This window comes from Branchiostoma floridae, chromosome 19 (genome assembly GCF_000003815.2).
Source record: "Branchiostoma floridae strain S238N-H82 chromosome 19, Bfl_VNyyK, whole genome shotgun sequence".
Taxonomy (NCBI): domain Eukaryota; kingdom Metazoa; phylum Chordata; class Leptocardii; order Amphioxiformes; family Branchiostomatidae; genus Branchiostoma; species Branchiostoma floridae.
Genome location: NC_049997.1, coordinates 9,913,860 through 9,938,308, shown reverse-complemented (window position 1 = coordinate 9,938,308; position 24,449 = coordinate 9,913,860). Strand labels below are relative to the sequence as shown.

General features: G+C 40.5%; 1 protein-coding gene across 1 annotated transcript; it reads right to left on the bottom strand.

The window, feature by feature from the left end:
• Positions 1–4,313: 4,313 nt before the first annotated feature.
• LOC118406455 lies at positions 4,314–15,599 on the bottom strand. The gene is made up of 13 exons (XM_035806507.1): positions 15,243–15,599; positions 14,768–14,959; positions 13,994–14,386; positions 12,826–13,191; positions 12,494–12,589; positions 12,074–12,343; positions 11,689–11,964; positions 11,233–11,325; positions 8,184–8,435; positions 7,773–7,970; positions 7,415–7,576; positions 5,306–5,982; positions 4,314–4,508 (listed from the first exon to the last, which is right to left on the bottom strand). The coding sequence occupies exons 1-13, from the start codon at positions 15,550–15,552 to the stop codon at positions 4,314–4,316; spliced, it is 3,480 nt and encodes a 1,159-aa protein (XP_035662400.1). The 5' UTR covers positions 15,553–15,599.
• Positions 15,600–24,449: the final 8,850 nt, after the last annotated feature.

Genomic DNA, 24,449 nt, shown 5'->3' with positions numbered 1-24,449 from the left:
GTGTGCTTGCCATTTGCCATTAAACGCAACGGAAACCATTCAAACTATGTGAGTCGATACTCTTCTAACCGACCACCTGGCCAAATTGACCGCTTTTGCCCGGTCCCCCGGGTGGTCGTCTTGGGCAGGTTTGACTTACAGTATTCTTTACACCACTTTATATGTAACATGAAAAAATGCTGTTCTACTCTCTAGCAATTGAAATATATATTAAGTTACCGTTATGGAACAAAGCCTCTATAGTATTTTTATATAGATTATATGCTTAGAGTGTGTTTCTACAGTCAAACTATTACGACCACCTTTGCATAGCAGCCACCTGGCCATATCGTTCCCTTGGATTTTTCTTATTGACCTAAGTATTAAGAAATGTCACCTGTCCAACATGACCACACGATTTCTGGTCTTGTAGATACAGAAACACTGCCTACTGCAACCATACAGGGGCCGTATAATACCCTGCGCTGGGTTTAAAATTGTAGTTTGCGAGTTCCCAACATGGTCATTTGGACGGTAACTTGAACGTTAGATCAAGTCTTTCGGCGAATTTACCAACATTACGCATGGCAATATCAATCATTATCAGTAGATTTGACTTTGGCAGGGTCAAATGAATTTTGGCAATGTCCCCATAACTCATATGGATGATCCAACATGTGCGCAGTGGGTTACTAGGTTACAGTTGTGAGCCGACCCTCTTCAAGCCGGACACCTGTCCCAAACCCGGTCAACCATCATGGACAGGTTTGACTGTATGAAAATGTTGCATATTGCAATTTTTATAATTTATGTTTGATAATGTTCACCTTCAATGAACTTACAAATATTACTTACAAATGAAGTATCGAATTTTGGCCATTTACAACTACTGCAGTGTGACACTTTCTCATCGAAAATGCAGATTGGCTATTTGCATAATTAGCATCTATCATCTGTTATCTATACATGTACATTGTAAATGTTCATCTATATAGCCAGTGTAGCCACCCTTTGGCGTAATACACTAGCTTCCTAGGCAGACAGCGCGGCAGCAGCTGGTTATATTACACTGAAGGACCTGTCACACCTAATTTTTAAACTTCTATCTGCAACTATCCATCAAAGATGCCCCTATTGACCCACTGCTTCAAGTGATAACAAATTTCACTCTATGACAGTTCTGGGAAAATACAAGTTTTTGAACACCAATCCTAGGTAGGGTATAAACTACAGTGAAACCTGCCCGAGCGACCACCTCTTCTCAGCGACCACCTGGCCATTTCGACCGCTTTTTCTCGGTCCCGATTTTTTTTCCCATTGACGTAAGCATTAAGCGACCTTTTCTCAACGACCACCTGGCCAACGCGACCGCGACCGGCCCAAATTGGGACCCATAACGACCACATCATTTTTGAAAATTGAGTTTTTCATCGATTTTTGATGATAACTAGCGCGATTTTGTGCCGAAATCGGCCAGTTTGCGTCAGATGTTGACTGCCATTACGATGTTATGTTTAGAATAAAGATGGCGGCTGTCAATGGGTGGGTCAATGGGGCATTCTACTGTAATATGGGAGGAAATTTTGTTGTAAGAAAATCCGAATTTAGTTGTTACAGAAATCTTTTTTTTTTAGTTTATATCATTATTAAGTGAACGAATGCTGAAACGTATATAGCCTCATACTTTTTTAAGAAAGATCTGTGTAGCTCATACCTCTTTAAGAAAGATCACATGTGTGAGTGCTTTTGTCCAACTGTACTGTACATTCACCCGTGGGTAAGTACGCTATGGGGACGTACCGAGCATCGAATTCGAAAGGTGCACCGTAGTTATTTCAGATACGGTGATCAAGAACACAGCGACGCATAAAGGCTTGTATGGTAACTGACAGCATCAAAGTTGAATGTGTTAAAAATTCATTGATCAAAACTTGACCACTCTTTGGCAACTAGTGATGGAGCGCCGTGAGTTCGAGCGCGTAAAAAAACGGGCATCTTAGGGCGGCCCCCGTTACATTTTATTTCAAAGTGCCTCTCTAATGACCAGGAAAGTAAAGAGGTATTCTCACGTAAGGGAAATTTTTAACGATATCGGTTACTCTTTTCTATGGAACAAACTCTATGAATTCACAGTTAGACAATAAGTATATAATTTACATAGTTAAGAAAATGGCTGGAAGATATATATATCTAGACATTTTTCATAAACTGTCTATAATAATAGTATAAAGAACTAAAGAATGGATACTCCATGGAAAATTATTTAAATTTACTAGATAAATATGTGGTAAGGTCGGCAATGTGCAAACTTAGAAGAAGTGCCCACCCCCTTGCAATGGAGAAAGGATGGTGCAAAGAGCTATTTGTGGGTGAAAGAATCTGTAACTATTGTATTTCAAAACCGGTGGAAGACGACATAGATTTTATTTCAAAGTGCCTCTCTAATGACCAGGAAAGTAAAGATCTATTCGAAGAGGTCTGCAAAACCCACAAAACGTTCCAAACGTTTACTGACGGAGCAAAACTATAACCCTGTTAAGGTCACATAACCCACTCATTAAAAAAAAAGTGGGTCACTTTGTCTTCCACTGCTTCTGGAAACTTGAGAAGTCAAACTCAATATGCTTAGATTGTAGCTCTCAGGGGTACATATCTTTCCTGGTATACCCACTTGTCTCTACTTGTCACCATTGTTATCTATACCAAAGTCTTTTATTTTCTGTATGTTTAGTATTTTGTGTGGTCCATGTTGCAATTAGCCCTCAGGCAAGAACTTGCAAACTTTCTTTCTTTAAAATATTACAAGAATAGAAGTTCAACATGTGACATACACATCACACATGTACCTCTCCAACCTTCCTACAAAGACTATTGATTAGATTTTGGGCAAAGACTATTGATTAGATTTTGGGCACCCTAGTAAGTCATTGGCATAAAATTTACACAAGCTCTTAGTATATGTTTTCGGCTGGTGCATGTTTTTGTCCCGCTGTCTGGGAACAGCATAACTTAAGTAATTGCGTAAGTACGCTATGGGGACGTACCGAGCATCGCATTCGAAAGGTGCACCGTAGTTATTTCAGATACGGTGACCAAGAACACAGCGACGCATAAAGGCTTGTATGGTAACTGACAGCATCAAAGTTCCCTTACTGTCTAAAACGTTAGTGTAAAAATATTGAGCTTTAAAACACTGTATCGTATAAAAGCTCGATAAAAGGGTTAAGTTTACAATTTACAGTGTGCGTGTTGCATTTGACATTAAAGACCTCGCTTCTTTGCGTGCGCGCAGTGTGCTTGCTATTTGCCATTAAACACAATGGAAACCATTTATACTTTGCATCGGGCATGTTTTGAGTCGATACTCTTCTCAGCGACCACCTGTCCAAATCGACCGTTTTTTCCCGGTCCCCCGGGTGGTCGTCTTGGGCAGGTTTGACTGTACTTGAAGGCATGACTATTTCTTTTTTTTTTTTGGAGCAACGAAGTATGTGTGTGTTACATTGTACAATGTTTAAGTGTTGTATAGTTGTGTTGTTCATTCCTTTGTGTGGAATATGTGACTAACATCCACCATGCTCCTTGAGCTCACCCACAACAGTTGTCATTGCTATTGTTTCAGTTTTTCCTCACCTTATCTTAGTTCTATTACATTCCAAACCATCATTGATAGATTAAGCCTTGGGGGATCTTTCTGAGGTATTAACTCTTAGTGGTCAGGAAGGTTGAACAGATGGTTAAACACACAGAATATGGTAAGTATACAGTATACCTTTTCCAAAATGATATCCAGTTGATTGAGTAACTGCTTTTAAGTGGTATTTAATTTTCTTCACCACAATACTGACAAGCCAGGGTGACGGTTTTGCAACGTCAACAGGGCGCACAAGGAAACTGACTTGACTGCAGAAGGGTATGGAGCACCGATGCTCATGTGCGTCACAACTGTTGACATGACTGGAAAATGCTGCACAAAAGAGATCAAAATACTTTTTTTAATGTGCATGCATAATCTATGAAAAGTTTCATCAGGTTGGTATTCAGTGCATGCATAAATGTTTGACAAGGCCACAATTCTACTACCAATTCACTGTTACCTGAGTATGGAAGGAACAGTTTACAATACACTGATGAAGGATCGTGGTCATCCAACATTATTACAAAATAAATCAGGTAAGTGGACAAATAAAACAGGCAGCCGGTTAATTCATACAGCAACTGGAATGATGATTATCTTTCAATCACTGATGATCATATATGTCCAGTTTCTTGATTAATTTCGTGTGATGGAAGTTCACAAGTTTTACATGTACATCACAAAGATGGTACAAATGTCAGTTACCTCTGGCCAGGAACTGTTTTGGGGGGCAGTGGTCATTGTTGCATGCATGCACGTGGGTGACTATCGTCTCCGCGATGTGACACGCAAGGCAGTAACTAGTACATCCATGACGCTTGTGCCTGTAGTAGATCATCAGCATCGTTTCCGCTATGTTGATGTCGTAAGCTATGAACAGTTTGTAACAGTCCTGAAAGTTGAGATGAAGTGAGAAAAAGTGGATTCAGCACTACAGATATGACAAAGCATAAAAGTATCCTTTACTATGACAGATTGCCCATGATAACGTTCTACTCTGTGCATGTCACACACACAGAAATAAACTTTCTTCAGTCCATGTTGATTCTCTATATATATCTGCTGTGCCATCTGTAAGGCTGTGGGATGTTGCCTGGTTATGTTTAACATGTTACCTACAATGTACATTGTATATAACATCGAGCAGATTAAGATGGGACTGAGCAGAGCACTTGGTACTATTATGCTTGTAGCCTTTCACAGACTACACCTATATATCAGATATTTTGTGAAAATGTATATTGAAAGGTAATTAATATGTAGAATGCAATTAGATGTCTCCAGGAACAAAGGCTCCCAGAATTCTGGCTCAGGTTCCCAGAGTTCTCCAGAATTCTGGCTCAGGTTCCCAGAATTCTCCAGAATTCTGGCTCAGGTTCCCAGAATTCTGGCTCAGGTTCCCAGAATTCTGCAGAATTCTCCAGAATTGAATTTGTTCCTGGAGACATCTAATTGCATTCTACATATTAATTACCGTTTCAATATAAATTTTCACAAAATATCTGATATATAGGTGTAGTCTGTGAAAGGCTACAAGCATTAGTCCCAAGTGCTCTGATCAGTCCCATTTTAGTCTGCTCGATGTTATATGCAGTACCCCCATTCAACTCTGGTTTTATTTGATCTTTCTTGTCTTCAACATCTTGGCTTATTTTCCAGGTCATCAATTAACTTGTTTGCATTACCCACATTTAAGTATGCTGGTAGCTGTTCTTCCTTCTGATGCCACTCCAGAGCTGCCTTACAATCCTGCATGTCCTCACAAGCCAGTCTCAGTCTGTTGTAAGTCAGCCTCTCCCTGTCCTTCCTCCCCAAGTCCTTGGCTAGTACCAACATCTCCGTGTAGTACTTATGTGAGACCTGTGGTTCATGTAGCTGTTCCCTGTGTAAATCACCCAGCTTACAGTAAATGTCCATCTGTTCAGTCTTGTTTCCTGTCTCCATGGCAACAGCCAATGCTGACTCATAGTTAGTTTTTGCATCTGACACTTGACCTGACAGTACTAATGATGAGGCCAGGTTCTTGTAAGCTATACAAATGTCACTTTCATTTTTGATTTCCAGTCTATAGATGGTCAGAGCTTTTTTATGGTTCCTGTATGCTTCTTGTTGCAGACCTAAGATGTCACATGTCAGTCCTAGCCTGCTGTAGGCTTTGGCTTGTTTTGTGTCTTCTGACAGTTCCTGAGAGCACTCTAACATGTTCTGGTAATACTGCAGAGCTGCCTGTAAGTTGTGTAGTTTTGTCCTGTAGAGATCTCCTACCTGACAGTACAGGTCAAACTGTTTTGCTTTGTCTTCCATCACTTTAATTGTGTTTACTTTATCAAGGAGGGCTTCTAGCTTGATCTGCATATCATTCTCACCTGAAGCATAGGAGAAGGATTAACAGAAGGGTTAATAATCATTCATGCAGTTTCCTGGAAGCAATAAACATGTAATGTACATGAAATGTTTTTTTTTCTTATTTTAGTACAAATGCATTATACTATATGCTATACGTATTTGTACTAGAATAAGAAGGAAAAAAACATTTCATGTACATTACATGTTGCCATATACCAAACAATGTAATTTACTTCACAGCAGTAGGGGGCAGACAACAGAATATTTTTTAGCAGAAAATATCATAGTCATTACAATACTGGCAAAACTGCACTACACTAAGTGTCTTGTACATTGTGCTGGTACAATCTGCTGGTGCCACAATATCAACAAGAGATAAATGTTAACCGTCCATTCTAGAGATAGAATTTTCTTAAGTACAAAATGCTTGCAAGATCACTCATGACAATGTGATGAAATTGATTCAACTTAGCCGAGTATAAGTTGCAACAAGGAGGTTTATGTGAGGTGGAAAACAGCAGAAAATTATACATACAGTCAAACCTGCCCGAGCGACCACCTCTTCTCAGCGACCACCTGGCCATTTCGACCGCTTTTTCTCGGTCCCGATTTTTTTTCCCATTGACTTAAGCATTAAGCGACCTTTTCTCAATGACCACCTGGCCAACGCGACCGCGACCGGCCCAAATTGGGACCCATAACGACCGCATCATTTTCAAAATTAAGGTTTTCATCGATTTTTGATGATAACTAGCGCGATTTTGTGCCGAAATCGTTGTAAGAAAATCCGAATTTAGTTGTAATAGAAGTTTTAAAAAAAAATCTATATCATAATAAAGTGAACGAATGCTGAAACGTATATAGCCTCATACTCAAGTTTAAGAAAGATCTGTGTAGCTCATACCTTTTTAAGAAAGATCTGTACGTGTGAGTGCTTTTGTCCAACTGTACTGTACATTCACCCGTGGGTAAGTACGCTATCGGGACGTACCGGGCATCGAATTCGAAAGGTGCACCGTAGTTATTTCAGATCAAGAACATAGCGACGCATAAAGGCTTGTATGGTAGTTAACTGACAGCATCAAAGTTCCCTTACTGTCTAAAACGTTAGTGTACAAATACTTGAGCTTTAAAACACTGTATCGTATAAAAACTCGATAAAAGCTTGGGGTTAAATTTACAATTTACAGTGTGCGTGTTGTATTTGACATTAAAGACCTCGCTTCTTTGCGTGCGTGCAGTGTGCTTGCTATTTGCCATAAACACAACGGAAACCATTTATACTTTGCATCGGGCATGTTTTGAGTCGATACTCTTCTCAGCGACCACCTGACCAAATCGACCGTTTTTTTCCGGTCCCCCGGGTGGTCGACTTGGGCAGGTTTGACTGTACATGCCTTTCTTTAGCCAAGTTTAGGTTATAGATAAAATCATTAGCATACATCCTCTTACCTGTGGGTGAGTCAGGTCTGCTGGGTCCTGATCCTTGAGTACCTGTATGATACCCAGATGTCTTAGAACCCATGGAGGTACTCCTCTCTCTACGAGGTCCCATCAGTTGTTCCAGTTCCACGATGTCAAGTGAGACGTGTTCTGATGTGATTTCTTGCAACTCTGCGTTATGAACACATACACATGAGTACAATGTATGTAAAGCAATCTCATATAAACTTTGCTGTTCCCCAGAATAATTCATCGTCTGGTATAATTATTATGGATAATAGTTTCTGTCTCAGTGTTTAGAATTGTCTCTACCAATAAGTCAGGATATATTTCAATGAGATGTTGTGAAAAGTTTCTTATATGTCACCTGGTATTTGCAGATTGCCAAGTTCGTCCAGAAGATCATCTTCTCTGCTGTCTCTCTCTGTAGGTAGCAATATTTTTGGCTGTTGCTCTCCACAAACGTTTGGTAGATCCAGATGGAGGATGTCCAGCACACTTCTGGTAGTGAGAATGCGGGGATGATAGACAGGATACTCCTGGGTTACCCTTGGTATGGGTTGACCTTCAAACATCAAGTATGGAGAGAGTGTTTAAGTCCTGTGTACTGTTGTTTGCCTTTGTGTTGTTTTAAAGAAGACCCATGACATGGGGGTAATTTCCACACACCTTAATGCCAATAAGTTATTGAACCATGATCTACCAACTATTCTAGTCACTTATTCTAGTGACAACTAATTCTAGCATCTATCTAACTCCAACGGTGTATAGTACTTACTTGTCCTCTGTTCCATTGTCCATTTTGCACTTTTCACCCCATCACTGACAGTTCCTGATGTTGGACTAATAAAGCTGTACTCTGGTGGGGCTCCATCATCCACTCTTTGAGTAGGGTTGCCACCATCAGGAGGAGTGATGCTGACGTCATAGCTAACTTTGCCTGGACCAGCTGCCTCTTCCCAGGTGATGTTGATGCTATTCTTCGTCACTTCTGATGATGCTATGCTGACGTCACAACGCATGCCCAGTGCTGCAGGGATTTTAGAAATCAATCATATTTTGTTTTATTTGCACAGTATTCAGATGGAATTGAAGATATTACGTTCATGCAACTGCTAGATGTAAAAGGTGCAACATGCCCTGAGATTGTCTTGACAGAAGTACATTGAGATTTTTAACTAACTGTGGGGTCCGACAAGGCTGTAATTTAAGTCCAACTTTGTTTAATTTATTTATTAGCGATATAACCTCTGAGTTTGATGATATTTGTTGCAACTGTCCTAGTTTACACAATAGGAAAGTACCGTGTCTTTTGTATGCAGATGATCTTGTATTGTTTTCCGAGTCTCTGAACAAGGCTTGCAATCATGTCTAGTTAGATTAGAAAGATATTGTAAACATTGGAACCTGAAGGTGAATTTAAAAAAGACTAAGATTATTGTATTCACCAAGGGAGGTAGATTACCAAAGAATTGTTTCTTTTTGTTTAATGGTAATGTAATTGAAATTGTTATGTCATATTGTTATCTAGGTATAGTGGTAAGTGTTGCAGTGAGCTGGCACCTTCAAGGCCAACAACAAACATCTAAGAAACAAGGGTCTAAAAGCTTTGTTTAGTATCAGGCAATCGCTTGACAAAGCCGATTGCTCACTAGCTGTCAAAAACAAGCTTTTCGACTCTTGTATTAAACCTATATTACTTTATGGGTCCGAAATATGGGGAACTCTCAAAAGTCCCAAAAATTGTCCCATTGAATCTGTACACCTAAAATATTGTAAACGCTCACTCAATATCCCCAAAACAGCTAGTAATCTCGCAGCACAGGCAGAACTAGGGAGGTACCCCATTCACCTGGAGGCCTCCCTAAATACCATCAAGTATGTCATTCGACTTAGCAAGAATGTGCCAGCTGACAGCCTTCAAGCAGATGCTCTCTTGTGCCAAATGGATTTAGAAGCATCAGGTGCTAAATGTTGGGCTTCTGATGTACGTAACACTCTAGAGAAATGTGGCTATGCTTTCGTCTGGCAAAACGCCCAGTCAACAATCTCAAGTACACCTCAAATTATTTCATCAATCTATCAACGTTTAAAAGATATTTATTTCCAGACCTTTCTATCTGAAATCCACAACGATAAAAGAGTTGCGACTGCAAAAAACAAACTACGAACATATAGACTATTAACGGGAGGTGCCCCAACACGGTACGCTTTTTCTTGCGCTCAAACTCATGGCGCTCCATCGCTAGTTGCCTGAGAGTGGTCAAATTTTGATGACTGAATTTTTTACACATAGATTTGAACAACATACTTGAATAAGAAATGCATTCATGTGGTTCACGAACCTTTCGCGCTGCGTGTTACAAGCGGCAAACACTGTGAGACAATTTCGTGTATGTAACCTTCCAATTTTGTGCTACGCTGGACAGTGTGCCTAACTCGGTACGCTTTTTTACATTTTGCTCTCTTCAGAAGTAAGTGGTAAATTTAAGTACACAGAAAAAAATTAATAGTATGATATTTTAGCTTTCTTTTAACAGTAAAATCGTGACTGTATGTACTTCCTGTCTCACATGAGGAAGGCTGTAACTAGAACAATCCAGCTGATGTTTTTACGGGCAATGGGCTGAATGCACTGATTGTGAATGCCCGACTAAAAAAACCATTACGAAAAAACGACACCGCCAACATCAACATAACTCTGTCTGATTATATGAAAATATCATCTACATCTCTCTATCAAGTCTTATTTTCATAGACATCACGAATCATTTGTTACAGTCAAATAAATCTTTGGAGCGTTCTCTAGTCTGCCTGACCTTCACGGCCACACTCCCTTGGGCATACACTGGTGGCAATGTTTATGTCGCTTCCTTTTGGTTGCTTTTCTACTCAACAAACATTTGAAGACCCATATTCAAAGTGTTTTATGGAGCTTTATTTATGTGTATCATGGCAGTTGTGTGACTGCTTGGAAGAGTTCGTATAGTTAGCGACACGAGCCGTCAATACGCAGAGGCCGGTGACCGCAGTGATTCAGCACTGTCAACATTACTGTTAGAATTCTGTTTTTAAAAAACATGAAACAAATATGTTAAAGTATACTTGGAATGCAAATTAAAGCTGTGTGCATGGACTTGGTTTATTTACCTTTGTAATCAGCATAGTCAATGGCAACAAACACGGTGTACTTATAGATAATAAGATCAGCAAAAAATTCCGTACCGTCTTAGGAAGGGAACCGTCTTAGGGCGGCCCCCGTTAAAACAATATTATAAAGAAGAAGAATATCTGAAGATTGCCAATGTACGCCACAGATCTACCATCACAAAACTAAGAATCAGTTGCCACAAATTATGAATCGAATCAGGAAGACATAACCTCACTCCTCTAGAGCAAAGAATATGCCAATTTTGTAGTTTAGGGAAAGTAGAAGATGAAGTACGTTTTACTATGGATTGTCCTTTGTCTGATAGCGATAGGAACATTTTATTTGACTCTGTGTTAAGTAAATATCCCCACTTTAGACACTTGAACAGTAAAGAGAAATTTATATTCCTGACACCTTTTGATAAACCAACTCTAACCAACCATACAGCTAGCTACATTTATGCAATTACCAAGAAGGTAGAGGAAGTCGAATGTCATAGAATAGATTAGACGCACATCTGCATAATTATATAGATGTGTATGATTGTTTCCATTGTTACATATATGTGATTCTTACCGTGTGACCTGTACTTAGCCCGGTGGGGCAAAAATGTGCAATAAAGGTCTTCATTCATTGAGATAATCCAATGTGAATCATCAGATTTAAATGTACTTACGCTTGTACGAAGCATCAGCTACTTCATGCTCATGATCCTTCTCACATATTATCTCCATGACATCTGAGTCATGTGTTATCTCTGTGTCAGCAACTGGAAGAAAATGCATATGATATAGATAAAGCTGCTAGAATGGTGATTGTGGCAAAATATTTCAACGTACAGCACATATGTAGGATATTGGGGAATTATTCTTAGCACCCAGTAATTCTTTTGAGAAGAAGAAGAATTGAAGAATTCTCCAATATTCTTTATTTTACCAACCAGTACCAACCCAATTATTTTTGCAAATACATGCACCCATGTAACATGTAGCTTTGACAAATATATAATATCTTTATGTAAATTCATGTGAGTTACTGATATGCCACAGTCACCATTCAATAAATAACGATGATCTAGTGCTTTGTAACTGACTATCTGATCCATGCTCATGATAATGTGTATGGTACTTACTTGACATTCTCTGTTCTTTTGTCCTTCCTGCACTCTTCACCCTACCACTAACAGTTGTGACACTGATATTGTACAGGGTTCCTGGTGTCAGACCAGTAAAGCTGTACTCTAGAGGTTCTCCATCATCCACTCTTGCGGTAGGGTTGTCATCATCAGGAGGACTGATGCTGACTGTGTAGTAGTCCTTTGTTCCAACTGCCTCTGCCCAGGTGATGCTGATGCTGTTGTTGTCTCTGTCTACTGAGTGAATGCTGATCTCATCTGGAGGGGCTGGAACTGTACACAATGGATGGTTAATGATGAGAAAAATAATTGTCATTTAGATGCAACATTCAAAACACCCTGAGAAGTGATCTAGCAGTCATATCATACTAGATGTACTTACAAGTCCTCAGCTGCACTGTGCTTGTTGCATTAAGAACCTCACCACCAACAGTTGTGACACTGATGGTGTACAGGGTTCCTGGCACCAGACCAGTAAAGCTGTACTCCAGTGGGGCTCCATCATCCACTCTTCCAGTAGGGTTGTCACCACTGGGAGGAGTGATGCTGACGTCATAGCTAACTTTGCCTGGACCAGCTGCCTCTTCCCAGGTGATGCTGATGCTGTTCTCCGTCACACCAGATGGCGCCATGCTGATGTCACCAGGCTTTGCTGTAGCAATTTAATGTAGAAAAGTTAAAAATTTAAAGTATCCTTTCTGCAGGTATCAAGTGGTGATTCAAGTATGTATTGATGGACCATGAGGCAATCAATAAAAAGATTTTCACTATATGAAGGCATAGTGACTCCATCTTGACTTACATTGTTTTGATGCTTCCACTTCATACTCTTCCAACTTGTACTCTGTCTCCATATCATTGCATGGTTCTTCTGCTGGGTCATCTGTCTTCTCTGCATCTAGAAAAACAGAAAACACACGACTCAGACAAAATTTGGCTATTATCATACTATATGTAATTTCAAACAATGTACTAATTTAAAGACACTTCTAGCTTCCTTACATTTTTGTCAAAGATATAATGAGAGTCTTTGAGATAAACAAACAATTAAGACTGTTGATGTTTTTGTTTTACCAAGATTGTTCATATTGGACATGAAAGGCCAGTAGGAACAAATACTATACAACATCATACCTTTGTTAAAAAATATACACTTGATGTCCAATAGGACAGACTCCAGCCCAAACTGTTGGAGCAGAGATGATGTTTCCATGAAGTTCTGGAATCGGTCAGAAAGTCTTTGACTGTTGTACTCATCTTGCAGGTGGTCTGAGGACTCCGTTGTGAGACAGCAGAATTTCAGTTTAATGCATCCCCGTGTGATGTCATAAACCTGCACTTTCATGCCATTCAGGTAGGTTACGATGGGGTCTAGTTCATCCCTGTTCTCCACAAGATGGTCAAACAGACGATCAACTGAGCTTGGTTTTCCCTCACTATGGACGTAATCTTCTCTCAGCTTGACACTCTTCGCATGCACTTTAATGATGCCAAATTGTCCTGCCAGGGTAATATAAAAGTCATCAATCACCCATCCTAACATGGAATCTGGTCATAGATATTGTTGGAAAATCGTCGTTCATATTTCTGATATCATTGCCCTTTTTTTACTTATGATAATTAGACTTACAACATGCAAAAACCTCATGGCATGAGGCAAAGACAACTGCCAAAGACCGAGGAAGGTGGAGGCATCTCACCAAGGCCCTGTGCTCCAGAAGGGACAAAGAGGATTAAGTCAAGTCAAGACTGTTACTGCATCTTGAATATTGAAGCCTAGCACAATATATATATAGTTATTACAGGTAATTGATGCTAAAATTATCTATAGGGAGAAGGATATGCATGCTACATGTCTTTGATACTCTTGCAAAAATTAAAGGGCCCGGCCTTCAGCAGCTGCTAAATACTTATTCTGATATACTAACACTAAATCTGATTTTGGATACAGCCAGACATTTCAGGTAGCATTCACTGCATATACTTTTCATATCATGTCATATCATATCGGATAGGAGGCAGTTTGCCTATAAGATTCGCTTCTAACAATTTTCATCAGTCACATTGGCACAGTCACTGGCGAATAGCTGTAGTAGAGGCTAACCTGGAATAGCTGTTTCCAAAATCATATCCAGTTTCTTATCTTAGTAACTACTATTTGGCATATCTTATTACCTGGATGTCTAACCTTTATTGACGCATTCTGATATAATATTGTACATATTGAAACTGAGGTTGAAGCTGTCAGAACAAAGCTGGCATTCGCAGTCTACATGTAATAAGAAAAGTAAGTACATTGTACCTTTTAACCATTCTTGTTTATGGTTCCTTCTTGTACGGTCAACTTCTGGCTCATCCAAAACTTCCACCTCAGTCTCAATTTCCAGCATGTCACAGTTTTTCTCAATGGTCTTGTTGATGTGTTGTTGCAATACTTCATGTAGTTTCCCCTCTATGTATGCTTTCTCTTGTTTTTCTTGTACCTCGGGTGTTCTATCGAGTAATGAAATACGAAATCCAAGCTCTCCTTTCCTTTCCCTGTCACGACGCTTGGTCAGCATGGAGAGCTCATCAAATACCTTGCCTGCTTCTTCCATGCGACATTCTGAGGTGTAGATTGCAGCTCTCTTCTGAAGTTCCTGGATTCTTTCATGTAGCTCAGCTTCTGTGATTCCTTCAAAGGAAATGTCATGACCTGCATAGTACAGACCAATATCATCCTTATATCATAAGAGTGCAAAATCGTATCTTATTACCTGGATGTCTAACCTACATCGACGCAAAATGGTATTGACATTGAATGTTTGCCAGTACTCGAAAGGACTGTTTTACTATTGGAGTCACACTGAAGGGATCAATTTTTTTTTAAATCAGATTATAGCAGATTCGTGATGTAATTTGAAAACAAGTACACTGCATACATGTAGGATCACATAGTTTGAAGGAGGATGGCCACTTTGTATTAAAAATAAAACGATAATTATATATAATTTATTATATGCTATCACCACTTTAACCTATAGACCCTAATCAGCCTATGTATATATCAAAAATGAATGAAATTTGATGTACTTACCATCCTGTGACAGTCCAGTCTCTTCCTCACTCTGTATCCCACTTCTGCTAGGCGATGTACCACCATAACCACTGGAAATCTCTGATTGACCTTCGGTACTTGGTGGACAGGGTTTTGGCTTCTTTACGCATATGGCAAGGGTATCTGTATCTTCGGTGGCAACTCTCTTCCTTTCCATGAGTTGTGCTGCAGCTATAAAGCAAACAACTTAAAGCATTAATGAGGGAACATGACAAGAGGGATTGATACTGAAATGAAAAAAAAAACATTGTACCTGCCAACGTTTCAGTGGCCAAGTTCTGTAATACCTTCCTACCCAGGCTTGCAACCTACTGACCTTTGCAGGTACAAGTCATGGTTGTTCATAACAGATTATTATGAAAGTCTACGATCTATAAGCTGAAGATGAATCTATTATAAAAAGAGAATCTGGTTTGAAAAGTTTTAGACTTTGTAGAATGTAGCCCTAACATACCCTTTTCTTCTTGCCTTTCCACTGCCTCAGTCTCCTGTACTAGCTTCCCTTTATTGAGAGCTGTCAACAGTTCCTTCAGCAACCCAAGGTTTCCCACACCTATTTTGCCATCTGCTTCCAACATGTTGAGCATTTGGTGTGGACTTGCATTCTCAACTCTTCCCCTTTCAATAAGACTGTCAGTCATTAAGTTTCGCAAGCTTTCTACTTCAGTTTCAGTGAAAGATTTATCAATCTTCTTGAACAACTTGTTACGAGGGGATAGTTCAGCTATGGTTGGCTGTGAGTCACCCCCCAGGACTGACTCCATGGTCACAACCTCTGTAAACAACAGAATGACATGGTGTATTAGTTTGATGAAATTTTAGGTTTGCTTTGAATGAATTTGAAATTTGTATATAATTTGAAACATATCATCTGGACATTAATCTGAAACTACTTCTGACTGCAGTAATAAACTCACCCTCTGCAATGCCATTGTTCACTTGTGATGAACCTCCAATTCCCCTTGATCGAGATTCACCTAGATCGAGATCAGGGGAGAATAAGGCCTTTTCTGATGTCTTGGATTCACCTGTGGCTAGAGAGATAAACTTTAGCTTTTTAGTGTTTTATTACATTAAGATTTTCTTTCAAATCATCCCCAATACAATCAGAGGCATACATATGATACATACCAATAGGAATACTTTATGTAGACAGAAAGAGGTTGTCAAAAATTCATGATTGTTGTTTTTATGATACTTAAATTCATTTGCCAAGGATGACAAAATTAAGTTTGTCCACAGCATGATCACATGGGAACGCACAGCAGATCTCCTGCCCAGCACAAGAACACGGCCCAAACTTAAGGAAGTCTGACAAAGTGTCTCTTGCACTCTGCTGCGCCAATATTATACTATAGCAGCCCTTACTATCTCTATTGAGGCTGATATATATATTACGCAAAATAATATGTTGTAATTGTAGTTGATATTTTGATACTATGAAGCATGTGATATTTTAGACGAAATTGTATTGTGCTTGAACTACTGAACATGTACTAAAATGAAACATATTTCAGCCGCGAGGCTGCAAAGTTTTATTTGAATGATAAGCCATTCATTATTATTATTATGGATTAGATGTTGGAATTACCTTCAGGTTGTTCCAAACACTCGTACAGCTCTGGATTGACCTCCTTAAGGGCTTCCTTGAAAACCTGTATTGCTGGTTCTCCTCGGCAGCCGACTATTGGTAGAAGTGTCCTTACTTTATCATGATCAGTTCCTTTAAAGGAGTACACAGTATCATACTCCTCTGGGCTTAGTACTCTAGAACGCAACCGGTCCAAAATGGGATGAATCACTGGTGTCTTCAAGTTGTTAACAAGGAGTTCCCAGTTCAAATCTAAAGAGACGTTGTCACTCATGGTTACTGAATAAGTGATGTTCACTCCCTTCAGAAATCCTTACAGTACTGAAGCAGTCAACATGATCCCAATGAATGACCTAGAACTTCTCACATCTGAAAAAGAAAATAAGTTAATGTAAGACCAATAAATGACATTATTGATTAAGATTGCCTGTCTATAATCTATTGATTTGCGTTCTCAACTTATGCTGGTCTTCTACAAACCCACACACCCACAAGCTTACTGTAAATGTAGAAACTTTCGCGGTGGATTCATTTTTCCATGGCAGTAAGAGACTACGGTACATATGCTACCGCGAACTTAAAACCACCGCGAAAAGTCCCTTTTCCCGCTACCGCGAAATCCCCGCAAACTTAAATGCATTTACAGAACACGACTTGCTGACCCTGCCCAAAGACATATTCACCACTCAAAAATTATGAACCGGGCGCTTGAGGGAAATTTTACCAACAAATTTGAACCTCCGCTGCAGTACCGTAACTCACCACTAGGAGGCCCATTTTTAAACTTAACCTTCCTTTTCACAACCCCTACCTATCCACCAAATATCATGCATTATACATGAGGGTCTGCATGCTCTTTTCCGTAAGGCCTATTTTTATTTCCCATAATTCGTAGGGAAAACCATCTTATCTACGTAATTCATAGCAATACTGCCAAATTTAGCATAATTGTCTTCATTGATTTAGCGTAATACGTAGGGGTTTCTTCTGAATTCAGCATAAATCGTTGTCGGGACCCCCCATGCAGACCCTCAACCATCCAAACGGACACATGCACTCGGCCTGCTACCACCCTGACAAAAAAATGCTGCGCCAACCATTTTCGAACTCGACCTTCCTTTCCACAACCACTACTCAAATACTAAATATCGTGAAAATCCATACTCGGCTTCTCGAATTATATGCTGTTGACCTACATATAGAGACACAACATATCTTGCCAAAACGGAAAATATAACCATCTTTGCAAAGGTAATTATGTGAAAAATATCACTTAAATATCATGAGCACAGCATGTCCAGAACTCGAGATATTAACCCCATAAATTCCGCTGCAGTACCGTAACAAGCCATAGGGGACCCACAAACTCTATCTGTACACTGATAACAACTGATCTGTCCAAAGCTTTTGATCAGGTCGATCACACTACCGCAGTCCAGTGCCTGATCGACTCAGGAGTGCGTCCATCCCTCCTACCCTGGATCTGTAGTTTTGTGTCTAACAGACGCCAGAGAGTACGTTACAGGGCAAGGTTTCTGACTGGCTACATCTATCCTGTGGCGTGGCACAGGGGACTATACTGGGACCCATCATCTTCCTGGCACTGATTGACAGTGCACTCAGAGACGTAAACAACAGGTGGAAATACGTTGATGACATGAACCTCATCCAGGTGAGATCCCTCCGTCAACAATGCTCACTACAAATCTCCCTGGACAGGCTCAATTCCTGGGTCAAACATCACAAAATGCTAATGAACTCTCGTAAATGTAAAGCAATGCACATTTGTTTCAACAAATCCGCTCCCACTCCTGGACCACTCTTCATCGATGGACAACCACTGGAAACAGTTATTCACCTTAAAGTACTTGGAGTCACCATACAGAGTGACTTAAAATGGGACATACAGGTAAACAACATGATCACTGCAGCTAACACGAAACTGTTTCTGTTACGCCGACTCAAGCGATTTGGTGTTTCAATTGAAGACCTCACATCGGTCTATACCATCTATATCCGACCTACATTAGAATACGCAGCTCCCGCGTGGCACTCCTCACTGACAACAGCACAATCTGCAAGCTGACTAGAACGACTTCAAAGAAGAGCTTGTAGGATCATCCTGGGTACGCAGTACACAGACTACACCTCAGCTCTGACTTCACTCAACCTCAGCTCGCTCGCAGAACGGCGCACAAACCTCTGTCTGTCCTTCGCCAAAAAACTGTTCAAGTCGGAACTCAGGGACTGGCTACCCCCACTCAGGAGTCAAATCTCAGGAAGACTCACACGCAATGCCAACAAGTTGGACATGCCGATCTGTCGCACCAACAGACACAAAAACTCTGCCATTCCCTTTCTGACTGAACTGTTAAATAACTCAGAGTGACCTTCAAAACAGTCCCCCTAATTATGTCGACTATTCGTGAATGTCTAGTCTGTACATAACAGCTGAACACCTGTCTTGGTCCTAGTGATATAAGACTAAAGGTCCTTGATATTTTGTAAATATTGTTTGTCAGCAATTACGATTTTAAACCATGTATCTTCTTAAAATACTGTACGTAACTCTTTGTGCAATTCTCCCTGGAGGAGTACATGTAAATTACCATCACAATTCAGACTTGATTTAAAGTCTGCGATATGGTATTTTAATAAAGATTTCAAAAGATTTCAAAAATCTAATCATTGCCAGGCGTCATCAAGACCTACCCACATACCAAATATCAATATAATCCATGCAGACCTTCTTGACTAATCCTGGTCTTCTACAAACACCCACACCCAGAAAAGCTACCCAAAATATAACCTTCTTGGCGATAAATATTGGTGTTGGAAAGTCCCAACATTATTGATGAAAGCTCCTTGATTGAACCCCTCATAGAACACATCCTTCCGCATTCTAAAAGGTGGAAAATCCTGTTCCCTTGTTCCTGTTCCAATCTAATATTCAACGGGCTTAATATTCAATATGAGCTGCTGACATCTGGCCCCCTTTTTTTTCACCGTCATCCTGAAGCCTGTCTGGAAGGATTTACCGTTATGATATGCAAATCAGTAGGGGACTTACCTGACTCATGAAACCCAAGAATATCTGAGACTCTCGAGCTCCGCTTGCGGAATTTTTATTACATGTAAGTATTTTGCTTTGCCAGGAACAACCAGGCAAAGGCACATTTTATCGGACAAAAGCTCGAGCTTCTTGTTGGCACTAGGCCGATAAAAACAGTAACAAGTGACCGTAGGTAACATAGTCTGTGACGTCGGTCTGGTATATGTTGCTTGTTTTGTCTTCTTTGGTGTGTGACGTTGTGCTTATATCCTATAATGATCCTTTTCACGTTGTTAACTATATAGTTTTATCTAAAGTTGCTTAATATGTCTGTTTCATGTGAATCTTAATGTTAAAGACCTAAACAAGTATGGATTGTGAGATAACATGTTGTCAAAGTCTAAAGTTATGGTGACGATAAGTAACCGGGTGGTCTAATACACAGGCACATTCACAGAAGACACACCTACAAGTGCTACAAGACCGACAGGCAGACTGACAAACGCACCAAGTACTAACATGTTTCTGTTATGGACGTAATAAGTATGACGCACGGAACAGGACCTTGATGTAATTTTATAATTTCTAATATGGCTTACACGCTTCATCTTGCGTTCACCCAGCTTTGTCTATTTAGGCTAAGTCTTGGCAGACTTGGGTTTCTGACATTACTACAACCATAACAAGAGGCTGAATGTATAAGTATATATGAAGACAGCATTATCATAATAAAAGTACCAACCATGTTCCTTTAAAGCGTAAATGGCATTGGCCCGCAGCTACATAAAATTACCATAAATAGGTGATACTGTCATATTCAAAATAGGTCGAAGTTCTCAAACATATCATGACCAGCTGGTCGCAGCTGTTGACAACATGAACAGCTGGTCACAGATGTTGACATATTTCGAGCAAGGTGAACAACTGTCAACTTGTGTGTATGGTAAAATCATAATCCAACATATTTCGAGAAAGGTGAACAACTGTCAAAGCGGCCCTGGACCAAAACACCTTAAGACGAACAAATTGTAGGGGTGATATTTTTATACATCCATAGTAAAACCACCTGCCGCGAAAAAAAAACAACGTGCATCATCGTCAACCTCAGTGGAGAGGACCTGCCAAACAACTTACGTATGCGACAACGGGAACATGCAAATACAGATGCGAACGCGAATAACTTTGACGATCAGATAAAACCACGCATCTGCTTGCTATATTCTATTATGGCAAGGCTCAAACAAAGCGGCCCTGGACCGAAACACCACAAGACGAAGAAATTGTAGGGGTGATATTTTTATACATCCATAATAATTCCAGCAGCCGCGAAAAAACAACAACGTGCATCATCGTCAACCTCAGTGCAGAGGACCTGCCAAACAACGTACGTATGCGACAACGGGAACATGCAAATACAGATGCGAACGCGAATAACTTTGACGATCAGATAAAACCACGCATCTGCTTGCTATATTCTATTATGGCAAGGCTCAAACAAAGCGGCCCTGGACCGAAACACCACAAGACGAAGAAATTGTAGGGGTGATATTTTTATACATCCATAATAAAACCAGCAGCCGCGAAAAAAAAACAACGTGCATCATCGTCAACCTCAGTGCAGAGGACCTGCCAAACAACGTACGTATGCGACAACGGGAACATGCAAATACAGATGCGAACGCGAACAACTTTGACGATCAGATAAAACCACGCATCTGCTTGACAATATCCGATTACATCATGACCCACATGCAGAGGATCTGGACCAAAACACCGCAAGACGAACAAATTGTAGGGGTGCTATTTTTATAAAATCCATAATAAAACCACCTGCCGCAAAAAAAAATCACGTGCATCATCGTCAACCTCAGTACAGAGGACCTGCCAAACCACATAGAATTCAGACAATGGGAACATATAGATACAGCTGCGAACGCGCATAAACGTGACAAAACTAAAAGTCTGTCGACCAGAGGTTCTGGTCACAGACTAACAAGCACACCTAGGACCTGTACTGCTTCAACTTTATTTGTTTACGCCACTGAAGCGCAGACAATACTAACAAGACACACTTCCCTCTATGGCTTTTTTTGCTACTTCTAGACCTGATCAAAACTCTTCCTTTGGTCCGAAACCGCTGTTCCTTTACTTGCGTACACGGTAAGACTTGCCTATTTCTGGTGCGCCCGCGTGATGGACTTGTGTTTTGTAACAGCCATTGGAAGCCATGGATCTCCTCAACCGGCAAAAGTGAAAGCCCAAAGTTGTGTTTTTTATAATAACGTATCCCCAATCTACATAGAATACCTTGATGCCTTTGATTCTGGAGAGGAACACACCATTACACTAGGTAAAGTCCCCGCCTAAATAAATACCCAGTTACCTAAAGGAATGCACGCAAAGCAGGTCATTTAAACAATGCCAAAGAAAGTTAACTACCATCGCTCATTCATTGTAAAGAGAAAAACATCATTTGTTAATCTCATGTTTTGTTAAACAACATACTAGGGACTACCTCACTATGAAAACAAAAGTCTGTAACGCACCTAATAAGATTCTGAAGCTTTTCAACTAGTTTCAAAACATGTGTTTTACAAAGTTACCTCTTCGACTTTTTTTACCGGCGTGAGCTTAAATGGTAAAGGAAAACAACCGTGGAACTGTCCTTGTTGAGGGATGTCGGTCCATACAGAAGCACACCACGCCGTGCACGAACTGACGGTGAGTGAAAGAGAGGGGACCCAGCCTGTAGGGCACTGCGCACCTTTACTAGAAAGGTGCAAAGTCACATGGGAAGGGGGGATTTTATGATGCAATAGCATATCATATGCCCGGCGCCTTGAAAATGCAAACATACCGGAGCTAACAGCGGAGGGATACATTGATGACATTTTTTTTCCGTGTATGAAAATCCCATCCCTCAAGATTAGGCCATATTACTAGTAATCTTCAGTATCAACCACAGTTTCAACGCCTATGGCACTTTTGGGATAACTCCCGCCCCACCAAAGTCTGAAGAAAGCTTGGGTTATTCTATAGGTGCATGGAAATTTCCATTATGCAAATTAAGGGACTTACCTGACTCATGGCCCGCCCAAGTACATCTGGCATTTTTCTCTGACGCCATTTTTATATTACTTTGTTGTATACGGATTTTTAATTTATCAGACTAGGCCTTTATTTCCCACAATCTCTCCGGCTATCGAGTTCTTAATTAATGCCCCCTCGACTTAGTTAGGCGACACAAGGCCTTAGGTCGCATTAACAGGCACACTTGTTGTTCCGACTCTTTACAACATACATCGCTGAAGGGCAAACTACAATATGTATGCTATCAAGGCACATTTCCCTTTACCTAAATTACTCTATTTCCAATATTTTAAAAATCTATTCCGACACCAGCTCAAATTCTTGTCGTTCATAACGTTATTTCAACGTTACGCCCAAGATGGACACGTTAGTCTCTACCCACAGACTAACTGCCACGTGGCTGGCGGTAGGAATAATAGTTTCCAGGGGAGTTTGGCCACTAAAGGGTCTTATTAGCAGGCGCTGGAGAAATGTTACCCTTCCTGGCCTATTACTCCTTTTTTTGGCGAATTTTACGATCCTTATAACCCCGTAGGAAGGCCTGGTGAAGTTCTGGATATGTAACAAACAGCCACCCAAGTACAACCTTTCTCAAAAGTGAAAGCACAAATTAAACGTCGCCCTCGAAAGTGAAACCATTTTTCAATACTTTGAGCATAATATTTTGTGAACCACAGCGCAGCTAACTTCATTCTGGCAACGTCTTTTCAAGATAAAAACACTCACCCGTCAAAACATGAAGGAAGTTTTAGTGTTTAAACGGTGTTTGTAACAACGTAATGCACGATTTTTCAAGCCACAGAAGCAAGCACGTCAAATTTCGTCCTAACAGGTGTAAAACACTACTCACCTTAGCTTTGAAACTTGTCGCTTCTACTTGTCTCTTCTTCGTTTTTGGCTGCACTAAAGCCCCGGGCGTGGTCATGGGATTACAGCTGTCCGTGTGGATACCAAAGTTCATAAAAACAGTTCCTGAAATGACGATGCCCGATGGCGCAGCTGGTGAACAAGTCTACGTCTGATGTCCCCAGCCGGTCAGGTACTAGTTCACGTCCAGTGACAGTGTCAAAAAAAAGTCAGAATTAAGTTAAAAACAAGCTGACTCGGGGGAAAGACAAAATCCAGAGTTGGAATGTTCGAATTGTGGGCGGGTCCCGATGACGCAGTTCTCTAATCTTCCAAGTCCAGTCCTTATTTCCGATGATTCGTGGTTGAAATAACCTAAAACAAGTAGGGATTCCTGAGAGTAACAACGACTTTGTCAGTGGATTAGTGAATTCTTGGGAAATGATCACATGTGGCTCAGCTCCCAGCAAAAGTCACCGCACAGTGCGACACAACCTCACTGGGTAAAGGTCCCGAAAAAGAGAAAGAGCGCCCGAGTGCTGCACACCTTTATACCTGTGCGTGACGTCCCATGAGTAAGGGGAAGTCCCTGACGCTACTTTGATGTTGTCATCGGAAAGTCCCGACGGAGAACGTGACAGTAGAATGTATTACTCCGCCATTGTTCCGTCGTAGAAAAAGAGTTTGCCGCAGGATATATTTCATACTTGTGTCTCTAAGATATTGCCACAAAAATTGGACATAACGCAATTGGGAATATCTTGTGAATTTGTTTTATTCCTTCTCTCCCGTCACTCAGTTTAGGACTTTTTTTTGGTTTCAATTCCACGCCAACACTGCGATTTACCATTTTTGAAGATGCCTCGTGGTGAAAAGGTAGGAAGTCTGAAACTTTTTCAGACTGCAAGGTTGCGTCATTTGTGGTCGGAGAGGATGGTGTGACAGGTGCAGTGTACTGTAAGGTACAGGTGGTTGCGACCTGTTAAGTGCGCCACCATGCGGGTTTCCATTGCAATGACCATGCATATATGTCTTCTTCAAGCAGAGATTGAGGTCGCGGTACTCTCAAGGCAGAGGTTGAA

What these genes read in the sequence shown, in the direction of transcription:
- LOC118406455 (XM_035806507.1), bottom strand. Translation starts at nt 15,552, where the DNA reads ATGGAGTCAGTCCTGGGGGGTGACTCACAGCCAACCATAGCTGAACTA. An exon ending in GTGTATATTTTTTAACAAAG is followed by an intron (nt 12,590 to 12,825) that starts GTATGATGTTGT and finishes CTGTTTTTCTAG; the next exon opens with ATGCAGAGAAGACAGATGAC. An exon ending in AGTGGAAGCATCAAAACAAT is followed by an intron (nt 12,344 to 12,493) that starts GTAAGTCAAGAT and finishes AAATTGCTACAG; the next exon opens with CAAAGCCTGGTGACATCAGC.